Source organism: Eucyclogobius newberryi, unplaced genomic scaffold (assembly GCF_026437365.1).
Source record: "Eucyclogobius newberryi isolate DKJ021-1_F unplaced genomic scaffold, fEucNew1.0.hap1 SCAF_17, whole genome shotgun sequence".
Taxonomy (NCBI): Eukaryota; Metazoa; Chordata; class Actinopteri; order Gobiiformes; family Gobiidae; genus Eucyclogobius; species Eucyclogobius newberryi.
This window is the reverse complement of record NW_027315801.1, coordinates 5,057,548-5,069,757: the sequence shown is the minus strand read 5'-3', so window position 1 is coordinate 5,069,757 and position 12,210 is coordinate 5,057,548. Positions and strand designations below refer to the sequence as shown.

The 12,210-nt window shown below is 38.7% G+C and overlaps 1 protein-coding gene and 1 long non-coding RNA gene across 2 annotated transcripts in view; one reads left to right on the top strand and one right to left on the bottom strand.

Annotated features, from left to right (window-relative positions):
* Positions 1–12,210, top strand: part of LOC140362679 (uncharacterized) — a 414,634-nt gene that overhangs the window by 347,191 nt on the left and 55,233 nt on the right. The window lies entirely within an intron of this gene.
* acap3a (ArfGAP with coiled-coil, ankyrin repeat and PH domains 3a) overlaps positions 4,660–12,210 on the bottom strand; it is a 104,290-nt gene continuing 96,739 nt past the window's right edge. Inside the window, exons 23-24 of the mRNA XM_072448827.1 lie at positions 11,848–11,909; positions 4,660–4,882 (exon numbers count right to left, since the gene is read on the bottom strand). Coding sequence (XP_072304928.1) covers positions 4,776–4,882; positions 11,848–11,909 — 169 coding nt within the window. The 3' untranslated portion in view covers positions 4,660–4,775. The remainder of the gene's footprint in view (positions 4,883–11,847; positions 11,910–12,210) is intronic.

The window sequence follows — 12,210 nt, the reverse complement described above, 5'->3', positions numbered from 1 at the left end:
TTACACGTTTATAGCAGCTGAGTGACCACATCTATTACACGTTTATAGCAGCTGAGTGGCCACAGTTATTACACGTTTATAGCAGCTGAGTGACCACAGTTGTTACACGTTTATAGCAGCTGAGTGGCACGTGACATGCCATTGGTCAGTCATTGTCCGGTGCATGAATGACCTTAAGAGGACACGCGGGGCTCTTCCTCCGCCAAACCCGCTCCTCGCGGCGGCGGCGGTACAGATGACGGACGTGACCGGGGCGCAGTGTCCTTTGTCCCGAACGCACGCGCAGGTTAAACGCGCGCCCCCGTTCTCACGCACACCGCAGAGACGCGTCGGATCCGCGCCGCGTTCGCGCCGTACCTGCGGCGAATGTCGGCTGGGCTTCTCTCGGGGGCCCGGCGCGTCTCCCGCGGGCTGGACGGCGGTGGAGGCTGCGCACCGCTCCGGCCCTCTGCTACACGGCTAACGCGCGCCCCGCTCCGGCTCGTGCATCTTCCGGCGCCGCGCGACAGTCACGCGCCCTCACGCTACATGCCGCAAACAGCGACACGAGATGCGGAATGTGCGCGTTTTTCTCCCGCGTGAGGAAGGGTCCCGTGCGTGTGCGTGTCATCCAGCAGCGGGCATCCTCCTCCTCCTCCTCCTCCTCCTCCTCCTCCTCCTCTTCCTCGCCGCGGATCGGGACAACTTCAGCGCACACACGGCGCGTTGCGTGATGCGGTAATGCATTGCGTGGTGCGTAACGTGTGCGTAAAGGACGTCAGCGGCTGGAGGCGAGAGAGACTGTTTGTGTTTTGCTCATTCTGTCGTAGTTTAAAGACTTTTGGCACGACATGGTTTTGTTTGAGAGGAGAAAACTTGATTTGATCACAATGCATGTGCTTTTTGTGGTTTTGAGGAAAACGTTGCAGCTTAAAAGAATAAGATGTATATGTTAAACCTGGTCTCAAAATGCTGTCAAATACTGTGTTCATTGCTTTTTCCAACCACAATATATAGTGTTTGAGTCCCATTTGTCCTCTGCTTAAATGCTTCAATTGTTGCACTAACTCAAACATCGTTGTATTGAATTTGAGCTGTTTATTTATTGACTATAAAGGTGAATACAACATTAAAGGGCCCATGACAGGTGTTTATAATATTCTAATTTTCATTTTATTTTGTGTATTTATACCTGTCGTACATATAAATGATAGTTTTACACCAAACAAGCAGGTATTTGTGTAGAAAATGTTCTACACAGTTTTCACTGTGTAGAAAATGACAGGAAGTGACATCACACCAGGGACACTCATTTCAGTCAAAGTTTATGCAGAATTTACACAAAGAAACAACTTTTTTGACTCTAAACATTAAGTAAATAAAATAAAGTCGCTCTCATATATTTTTTATTTGTTAATTAAAAAAAACTATGACATTTAGATGAGTTTTGGCCCAGTGTTTGCTGGGTAATTTCCTAGTGTGATGTCATCAATTACAAACAGGAAGGGAAATTATAAACCTAAAAAAAATGTGCTGTTCTGTAATAACATTTTTATAATTTCAACTGTATTTTAATTCAGTGAGTCAGAGGCACTTTAGCAATGTTATTGTTAATACCATTGTACATTTGATTTATTTCAGATTTTTTTAGAGGAGCAGCTTTAAAATGGACTAAACTAGCAGGATATTTGTGTTTTGTGAAATACAACGAGATACAAAAGAACACATTTCCAACAGTTTAAAGATCCGTTGAGTTCATTTAAGAAGATATTTGAGCCCATTAGTCCCAGAATGGAAAACAGCAGGAAAATAATCAGAAATCAAGATGATATTTTAAAACTTAACTTATACTTTGGACTAGCTATATTATTAGAAATTGCTTATTTACTTTGAATAGAATAGTACAGATTATGATACAAAAAGGCTTAAAAACATGAATAATAATAAAATGCAACGCTGGGCAAGTGTAGACTATAAAACTATAAGGCAACTATTATGTACAAAACTAGCACATTTTGGACATTTGCCACAGCATTTAACAATAAACAGCAACATATTACATCTTTTGAATGGGAAAATGCCCTAAAAAATTTGCAAATATGCTGAAAACCATGAATAATTATGTACAGTGCAGTTTTTTAGACAGAATGAGCAGATGAAGTGACTTAAGTTCAGTGTATTGTCGTCTTTTATTACTAAATCCACACACAATCCAACAAATAAAACCTGATTTACTACGAATTCAGTTGGAAACATTTCCATTATTTCACAAATATGTAAAGTACAGTATCATCCTGGACGCCAAAATATATGTTCAAACGCCTGTAGTTCACACGTTTTTCTCCTTCTTCCACTGTTTTCTGTTTCAGACACTCCAGAGACGACTGCGCCTCAGACTCCACCTCTCACGAGTCTGATCCGCGGACCAGGAGGCTCCTCGGCCGCCTGTAGGAACTCTCTGACCTTGTAAATGAACGTCTGTGGCCGGTCCGTCCCTGGGAGTAAGACTTTCTCCTTCACGGTAGTTCTCCCCAAGGGTTCTACTTCTCCCCACAGGTCTTCTCCAAGTTTTTCCTCTGATTCCCTTTGCCAAGTTCCCGTGAACGTGTTTTAATCAGCGTTTCTTTTCCTGTATCAATGGGTTTCAGAATGATGAGGAATTGGGCCTGATTAATCAAATAAAACTAAATATATCTTGTGAAGGGCAAAAAATCCTCAAATTATTGCATAAAACAGAAAGCTGAAACAGAGAAATTGAAATTAAATGAAAATGAAATGTGCCTATTATATGAAGCTAACTTTTAAAATGAATCAAAACATTGTACATATCTTAAAAAACATTCAAATATCTCTGTATTGTATCGTATAGAAATAGACCCAGACGTTTCCAGCAGTTGTAAAACAGTCGAGTGTCACCACAAGATGGCGACGACGCACCACAAAACCTCCACAAACGTTTTATTTCATCAAATCTTTTATCTTTTCACTGAGATATATTACATTTGTGCTTCTACAGCATGTAAACAGTCAGCACAACATCTGTACACAACTTTACCAGCAAAGTCAACACAAACGCACACGATAAACACACAAAGAACACGTTTTTTGTTAAGGATATTGAAAACGTGGCATGCATTTTTAGTTTGAACGTAACAGAAAAAGTCCTTCAGCATAAGAAACATTCAAGTGCTCTGACAAATACAACAATACTATGATTTACTAAAGAAGGAAGGGACCAGCAAATCCTTCAAAACAAAACCAAAAAAAGAAACGTAATGCACAGAATTCAAATGTTGGAGAATATGAATGAAGCTCAAGTCAAAGACACATTTTTATAGCGGAGATTTCATGTTCTACGTCAGTTATATTTATATTTATTGCAAGTTTAACCAAAGAAACGCAGCGAAACCCTTCATTTTCTGTCATTCACATTGTCTAATACTTTACTGTTCCTTTGGTTTGTGACTAAATCAAACGTTCAGAATGAAAACGTGGAGTTAATGTGACTCAAACAGACTTATCACCTTTAAGTTGACAGTTTTTTACACATGTATTGAATTAAACTGACTTATTTTGGCGTATAAATTGTCCAAGTTGATTATTATTCTTTTTATTTCTTGTGATGATGCTGTGAATAATCAAGATGGTCAAATAACCTAATCATGACCTTTTTGAGAGACTCTGGAGTTGATGGGATTTATTTGTTGTGTAATTTTATGGATGTCCATATTTTGTCTTGTTTTGCTCTCTGTGTCGTGTTCTTGTGTTTGAAATGTGAAACAACTGTATTAAAGACATAATAATAATAAATGAGTACAGCACAAGTCCCAATTCATGGTTGAAAATTTTGAGGGAAACATTGATCCAAAATGCTACTCAAATTGCGTTATAAAGTAACTCTGAGTTGTGGTTTTCATGTGTACTTTTGACTTTTACGTAAGTGCAGTTTTGGAAGCTTTAATTGTGTAAAAAAGCCACGTAGCTATACTTTTGCGTAGGTACAGTTTGGCAGCTGTACTTACGTAAAAGTACAGTTACAGTGCTTTTTTTACTTAAGTACAGTTTTGGCATCTGTACTTACGTAAAAAATCTGTGTAACTGTACTTTTGCGTAAGTACAGTTTTGTAAGCTGTAATTGCGTAAAAAAGCCATGTAACTAGTGCAGTTTTGGCAGCTGTACTTACGTTAAAAAGCCGCGTAACTGTACTTTTGCGTAAGTACAGTTTTGGCATCTGTACTTGCGTAACAAATCTGTGTAACTGCACTTTTAAGTAAGTGCGGTTTGGCAGCTGTACTTGCGTAAAAAAGCCACGTAACTGCACAGTTTTGGCTGCTGTACTTACGCAAAAGTATAGTTATACTGCTTTTTTTCCGTAAGTACAGTTTTGGCAGCTGTACTTGCGTAAAAAAGCTGTGTAACTTTTACGTAAATACAAATTCACGCTACTCTTCCCTCCACTGGTTTAGGTGATTCGTTGGCGTTCGTAGGCGTCCTCTTCCTGTTATGACCGTCAGAAACTAAATCACAGCATAATATTAGAACAACGTGTGACAGTTCTGACAGTTCTTTTGAAGCGCTTACACTGTTCAAAACGAGTGCAAAATGTAAAAAAAAAAAAAAACACATCCTCCATGAACCCAAAGTGTTCCCCTCCTGGTCCTGGGCGCGGTCCTGGGCGTGGTCCTGGGCCTGGTCCTGGGCCTGGTTCTGGGCGCGGTCCTGGGCGCGGTCCTGGGCGTGGTCCTGGGCGCGGTCCTGGTTCTGGTTCTGGGCGCGGTCCTGGCGCGGTCCTGGTCTACCTGAAAGAGTGTCGGAAGTGCACGCTCCTGCGCTTCAGCTTCTCCGGGTTGTGCGACGCCATGTGGGAAAACTCCCGGACGATGTCGACGTACGTGGCGTCTCCTGGGCAACGAGAGAAAGAACCACACGGGAAACACAAAATAAGACAAATCAAAATCACAAGGACACAACCAGCCGCCGCTCAGAACGCCTCTTATACCAGTCTGGATTTATGAATGGACAACGCGGAGGCGCCTGGGAGTGCCCGCGTCTTTGAACTGGTCGTGTCCATGGCAACGCTTGAAGCCTTTGTGTCCCGTGAGAGCGCTCGGGGCCGGTTAAAGAGGCCACTCCACATTCCAGGAGGAGAGTGAAAACGTGTCACAAATTTAGGATATTTTAATCTGGTTTTGAGCCGTTTTGATGGTTTAGAATTGACATAATTAACTTTGTACTTTTAATTTCACTTGGGGGCGGGGCAAAGACTGAATTGGGATTAAACTCTACTATAAAACATCATTATTCAAGTAGAAGCAAAAAGTAGTGACCTAAAGTAAGAGTAAATATAGTATTTGGACAAACTGCTAAGAAGAATACACTGTTTGGATGTAAAAAAAACTACTTTTATAATTAGATTTATGATTAAGGAGTAAATGTAATGGGACAGACAAAACGTTAAATGATATTTCAGATTCTGGTGTTTTCAAATAATGAGCAGAAAAATGACTAAATGATATGTTAAATGAAGTGCAAAGGTTTGAATGATTTAAAGTTGAAATAACGCTTTCAATGCACTCAAAAAAATTGTATTGTTGTTTAAAACTAACTTCAAATCAAATCAAATCAATTTATTTTTGTAAGGCCCAAAATCACAACAGTTGCCTCTGAGGGCCACAGGGAGAAATGAATCAACAATGTCTGTGGTGGCGAGGGACGATGTCCCAGGGTCCTCTGTCCTTAGACTCTCCTTCTCGGCCAGGAAAAACTACAAAAAAACCCTCTTTAGGAAAAAAGCGTAGAAACCTGGAGGAGTTCCAGTGAAGGTGTACTCGAGCTGTAGCAAAGGTTTGATGAAAAGAAACTACTCTGAAAATAACAAATTATTTAGAAATGTACTCAAATAAATGTAACTAAGCCCAGCGTAAAAGTAGTGTATGTAAGTTAAATTATTAGGGGTCTATACTTTGCTTTTAAGTCCTTTTTACAGTGGATACTTTTGACTTTTACTTTACTACATCTGAGCAGGGGCTTGTACTTTCTACTCTGAAAAGTCAAAGTATTTTCCCTTATGTTTTATGATTGAACAAAAATACAGTTAAGTTATTGATGCAGTCGCCTTTGTGCACGCTTCTTTACCAAGATCACTCACTGTTGCAGAAGATGCTTTGAAAATAAATAAATATATGTATAAAAGTAATTCTGATTCTGACATATTTGACTCGAAATGTGTGAAAATCTTTTACGTTTGACCCTAAAAGTACATTTTAAACTGTTATTTCAATACTTTGACATAAGTAGATTATTTTATCTGATACTTTTACTTCTACTTCAATATTTTTTGCTCCTGTATCTGTATTTTTACTTAAGTAACAAGGCTGAGTACTTCATCCACCACTGATTGACAGCTGTGGTTACGACTGAAGCTTAACATCGCCACCAAGAGAGAGAGAAGGACATTTTGAGCTTTTGTTAAATATTAATCTTGCGTTTCAGGCCAATAATTATTTAATTATTTCGGTTTTATGCAGATAAACTCTTTCTCAAAGGATTTTACCTACGCTTTTCTACTTTAAAGTCAATGTTGTAATGATTATTGTGATTTTATCTGTTCTTATTGTGATTTTAAAGCATGTTTCCTGGTTCTGTAAAGCACTTTTAACTATTTTGTGCACAAATTGTGTTCTACAAATGCACACGAAACCCACTGCCCACTTTAAAACGTCTGATTTATTCATTTTTTCACAATTTTTTACGAGATTTACTGATAAAGAAGGGAGGAACTACACTCAAGCCACATTTACTCGCCTCATTTATGAAATTTAACCCAAAAAATCTGTAAAATTGCGCTTCATAAAGTCATTTTGAAGATTTACTCGCCTCATTTATCAAATTTAACCAAAAAAATCAGACAAATCGAGCTTCATAAAGTAATTTTTAAGATTTACTCGCCTCATTTATGAAATTGAACCCAAAAATCAGTCAAATTGCGCTTCATATAGTCATTTTGAACCAGGCTAGACATCATTTTCAGAGTCTGTCGTCGACCAAGATCCTTTGTTGTCCCAGAATAGAGTCTCTCTCCGAATCTCATGCATATTCAAACACGCTTCATTTATAATCCGGAGCTGCAGAAACCGAGTCCTTGTTTTATAGTTAATGACAGAATAATGAGAGCGAAAAAACACAGAAAAAGACAAGAAAAACAGCACAAGAGGCAGAAAGTTTAGAAGTAAAGTTTATTCTGAGAAAGACACAGAGGGGATATCGAAACGAAGCGTTGTAAATGTTAGTTTGCAAAGAGTTTTGACACTGAATTGCAGAGAAAAGAGTCAGAAAAGAGGGAAAAGGAGAGTGCGTGTGACGAGCGAGCCGACGTCGACTCATATTAGCTTATTTATGTACAAAATCCACTATAATCCTGCACATTTGGTCCGAGACACGTGTTATAACGTCACACAGGATATAATAACACGACAGATATAAAGAAATGTGCAAAATGTCCTTCTCAAACTAGAATTTAAATGTATTTGTATTTTTTAACGTGCCACATGTTTTATTTATTGCACTTTTTATTTTTTTCCTCTGCTTTAATCATGATTATTTATATGCAATAACGAGGCATTAATAAAATATATGCATAGACTTTAACGGGATGGACGGCGTTTTAATTAATTTTGTTAAACGTAATCGAATGTTTCTTACGACGATGTTGATTAAATGTGTGTTTTTTCGTCAAATTATGGGCTCTGACATTTTAATAATCTTAATACAGCATGAGCAAAGATGTTTATCGTTTGTTTAATCATGATTCAGGCTCAGTAACAACTTAATTAAGGTGTTAATCAAATTTAACAAAAAAATCTGTAAAATCAAGCTTCATAACAGTAATTTTGAAGATTTACTCGCCTCATTTATCAAATTTAACCAAATAATCTGTCAAATTGAGCATATTTTATTTATTGTATTTTTCATGTTTTTCCTCCGCTTTAATCATGATTACTTATATGCAATAACGAGGCATTATATATATATATATATATATGCATAGACTAACGAGCTGGACGGCATTTTAATTAATTTCATTAAATGTAATCGAATGTTTCTTACGATAATGTTGATTAAATATGTTCTTTGGGCTCTGATATTTTTAATAATCTTAATACAGCATGAGCAAAGATGTTTATTGTGTGTTTAATCATGATTCAGGCTCAGTAACGACTTAATTAAGCTGTTAATCAAGTCTTTGTGCTTCATTAAGACTGTTAAAAGTCACATGACGTGTTTATTTTCAGCTCGGATTTGTCACTTTTTTTTATAAGTCGAAAAAAATCAATTATTCACTTTTTAATTTAGTTTTACTCATCGAAAATACAATGCAAAATATGAGAAAATCTTGCGTTTTAGTTGAATTAAAACAGCTAGAGAGTTTTGTTATTTGCAAACTCATCTTTAGCTTCATCTTTATAATAACGACAGCTAAATGTGCCTTAACAAAGCATGAGCAAAGACTGTATTTAGTTTATAAAGCATGATTCAGCTTTAGTAACTAGTTAATTAAGCATTACAGTATTAGTTAAGTCATAACTCAGGCTGAATCATGCTTAAAAAACTATTTACTCATGATTAATTAAGTCTTTGCTCATGCTTTGTTAAGGCAGGAATAAGTGCAGTTATTACAAAGTGTTGCTCATCTTTGCATTGAAACTGTCATTGAAATTTCACAGCAAAATATTTCTGTAATTTTTTGGGAAAAGTGAGGAATTTGTGAAAAACACGGTTATTCCTGCTTATGTTTTAAATGTATGTCAAGTTTAAAGTGTGAAATCTGCGTTCGATCTTTGGCTTGGACTCCATCCCAACAGTCTCGGTCTTCTTTGGAAAACTTTTCCCGTAACGTAATAATAATGATAATAATAATATATCTGTACCTCGTAAAGCTCTGTTCAGACGGTTTTATTTCAGATGCATAATTCATCTGGAGCTGCCGTTTTCATTGTCATCTCGCTCTCTCTGGAAGACTTTACACGCCACAGAAACAGCCGACGGGAGGTAGAACGACATGAATTCAGAGTAGTAGTAGCAGTAGTAGTAGTTGTAGTAGTAGTAGTACCTTTAAATCAGTCAATGCTTTGATGTTTTAGTCGACCAAAATGTGTATTAATCAAAGCATTTTTATCCAGATTATAAAGATTTCGACAGGACAACGGCTGAGTAGAAAAGATCTGGAGTGACCCGACTTTACATATATAAATACACAGTTTCCTTGTACTTTCCTGGTATAAATATACGTTTTTGGCATGACAGAGCTTTTGCCAGTTTATCCGACTGCCGTATTTTCTGGACTATAAGTTGTACCTTTTTTCATAGTTTTGGCCGGGGTGCGACTTATACTCCAGAGCGACTTATGTGATATTATTCGTTATTTTCACACTGACAACCACAAGAGGGCGCTCTAGGCTCTAAGCGACGCAGAAGAAGAATCTGCACTTCCTCTTCCTCTGGAGTTTGTGGAGTTGTTTAGAAGTGACACAGAGGAAGAAGAATTCAGTGGATTTAGTGATTTGGGGTAAAACTGATGCTTTGGTAAACTTGTTAGCATGTTCTTTATGCTATAGTTATCTGAATAACTGTTCATATGTTACGTTAGCATACCAGACACTTACCACAGTTCTGTCTGTGCCTCATGTAGCTGAAGGTGTTAGCGTTAGCATACGTCATGTAGCTGAAGGTGTTAGCGTTAGCATACGTACACCTATTCACCATGTTCTTTAATCTTTTATTATTTTAAACTGCATTTCAAGATCAAATACATGCGACTTATATATGTTTTTTTTCCTTCTCTATTATGCATTTTTTGGCTGGTGCGACTTATACTCCAGACAATACGGTATTCATAGTTCTAGCAGTTGTCGTCGTAGCGGATTAGGCAGCAACTAAAAAAATAACTGTTGTTTCTGCTTCTACGCCCGATATAATTTCACTCTTTCAAGGGTTTTCGAGTCTGTTTAGTCCAAAAAAACAATTACTATTCTTATTTATCGTCGCCTAGTCGTGGAAATACTGTGAATTCAAGTCATTTCAACGCGCGTAGCTTTCATTTTCCGCGGCGCTGTGGCTCTAGCTAGCTTCAAAACAGTGCAACGCTGCGTTTACGTGATCGTTTATCGTCACTAACAGTCAAATATTCACACGGAGGATCGGGAAACACACAAACGACTCATGCACTTTACACACAACAGTATAATCCACCAAAACACATACAGGTCACGTATTTACACCAGTGCATTTCGCAGATTTATAAAAAAAACTCCTTTTCCTGTGCATCGGTTTTGCCTCCATGTTTGTTTCTAATGCGCGTAATGTCGAGTAAAGTAAATCCTGACAAAATAGCCGTAAAAAAATACCATCTGCATCCAGCGAACAATTTTTTAATTTTTTATTTCCCTGCACGTAGAAGTTAACGTACCGGCGTCTGAGCTAACTGCTAATAAAAGTGCATTTGTGGCGTTTTATTCCCGCCGCGTCCGTCACAGTGGAATCTCCCGCCAAAGTTTCAAAACGGCTTCGTGAAACGTTTCGGCGATTTGTGGAAGTTAATCGTTTCACTGAAAAGGTTTCGCCGCTTGCTTTTTTTAAACATGATTGACAGTTAAACGCAGACGGGGGGGGGCGTGTCCAGGCTTTTCTGCCACCGGGGGGCCAAAGCGCGACGCCTTTAAAGTCTTTAAAGTGATCATTTAGAGATTTATTTCACACTTTTCTGCAAATAAAGCATTCTAGTTTATACAGATGACAAATATTTATGTTAATTTCCTCTTTTTGGCGCAATTTTTTAAAGTAAAATGAAGAAACGCTCGAGACGCAGCACAAATAATGGCATTCTTCGAGGCGTTTTCGGAGCGGCGCTGAATTGAACAAACGTAAGACAGATAAATTCAATACGTTATAACACAGAGCGACACTTCTCCATGGCAACGAGCAGGTGGGTGTTAAACAGTGCGTCAAGAATGCGCTGTACAAGAGTTAGAAGTGCGTTTCTGCTGAATACTGTGTGCGACTTATTCGTCTTTCCGCGCTTAATGTATCCGTACGTTGCCTAGACAAGTTATTTGCTTCCACAGATGTTTGTACTTCGTGTAGAATATGCGGTTTGTCGTTACGTTGGGACATAAACTCGACGACTTTCCCTGGCAGTGATTGTTTGTATCTTCTTTGCACTTTTACAATCTGTTTTATTGTGAATTTGTACATTAAAGGACACGTATTAGGCATGGTTTGTGTTGTTACTTTTGCTTTGGTATCTCTGACTTGGATTTGTGTGACGACTCCATCTACTGGCGGCAGAGGGGAAACAAACAAAAGCTAGCTCGGGCACGTGGCTTTAATGAATGCGATTCGATTTGTGATTCGTGGAGTTCAAAACGGCGAAAAACGATCACGGAAAACTCCGCCTGTCGATGTGGGAAATTTGTGTTTTTCTGAGGCTCGAGACGAAGAAGACCTCGTAAACAGGACTGAAACAAGTCCAGCTATATCTTTATCAGTTATCAGATTTTTGACAAGGGAACGATGTTACGACACGTTTGAACGCTCAAAAAAAAAGCGACATTTTGCGTAATACGTGTCCTTTAAGACTGAATAAATTGCGTGACATCGTTAGTTTTTGTCCTGAGATTACGGCGAGACCGCGGACCGGACTTTTGCAGACGCTTCGGTCGGGTTTTGGTCAAAAGACTGGCGTTTGCGTGTGCAGCGACGCCCCCTGCAGCGTGTGGGCGGAGCCTAGCATTCGGCTATGTGGATGCGGATAAAGTCCTGAATGCACTTCCTGTACTGCTGCTCCGTGGAGCTGACGACGAGATATTGACCTGGCTGAGCGAGCGGACCCTCAGCCTCGCGCATCTCGTCGTTCATCCGCGACAGACGGAGCCTGCGGGGCAAAACGAGAGAACGTTAGGGCGAATTATAAAAGAAGAAACAAGAAGATCTGCAAATGTGTCAAAGTGAAGGCAAGAATCACTGGTAAAATGAAAATGTGAAAAATTAAGAGTTATTTTATGTTGGTTTGTCAAGCTTTGAGTTTCCAGGTGGTTAAGATTTTCCTTTTATACGACTTAAAACAAAAATTACCGTATTTTCCGGACTATACGTTTTTTTCATAGTTTTGGGCGGGGGTGCGACTTATACTTATATTTATACTTATATACTTATACTCCGGAGCGGCATATATG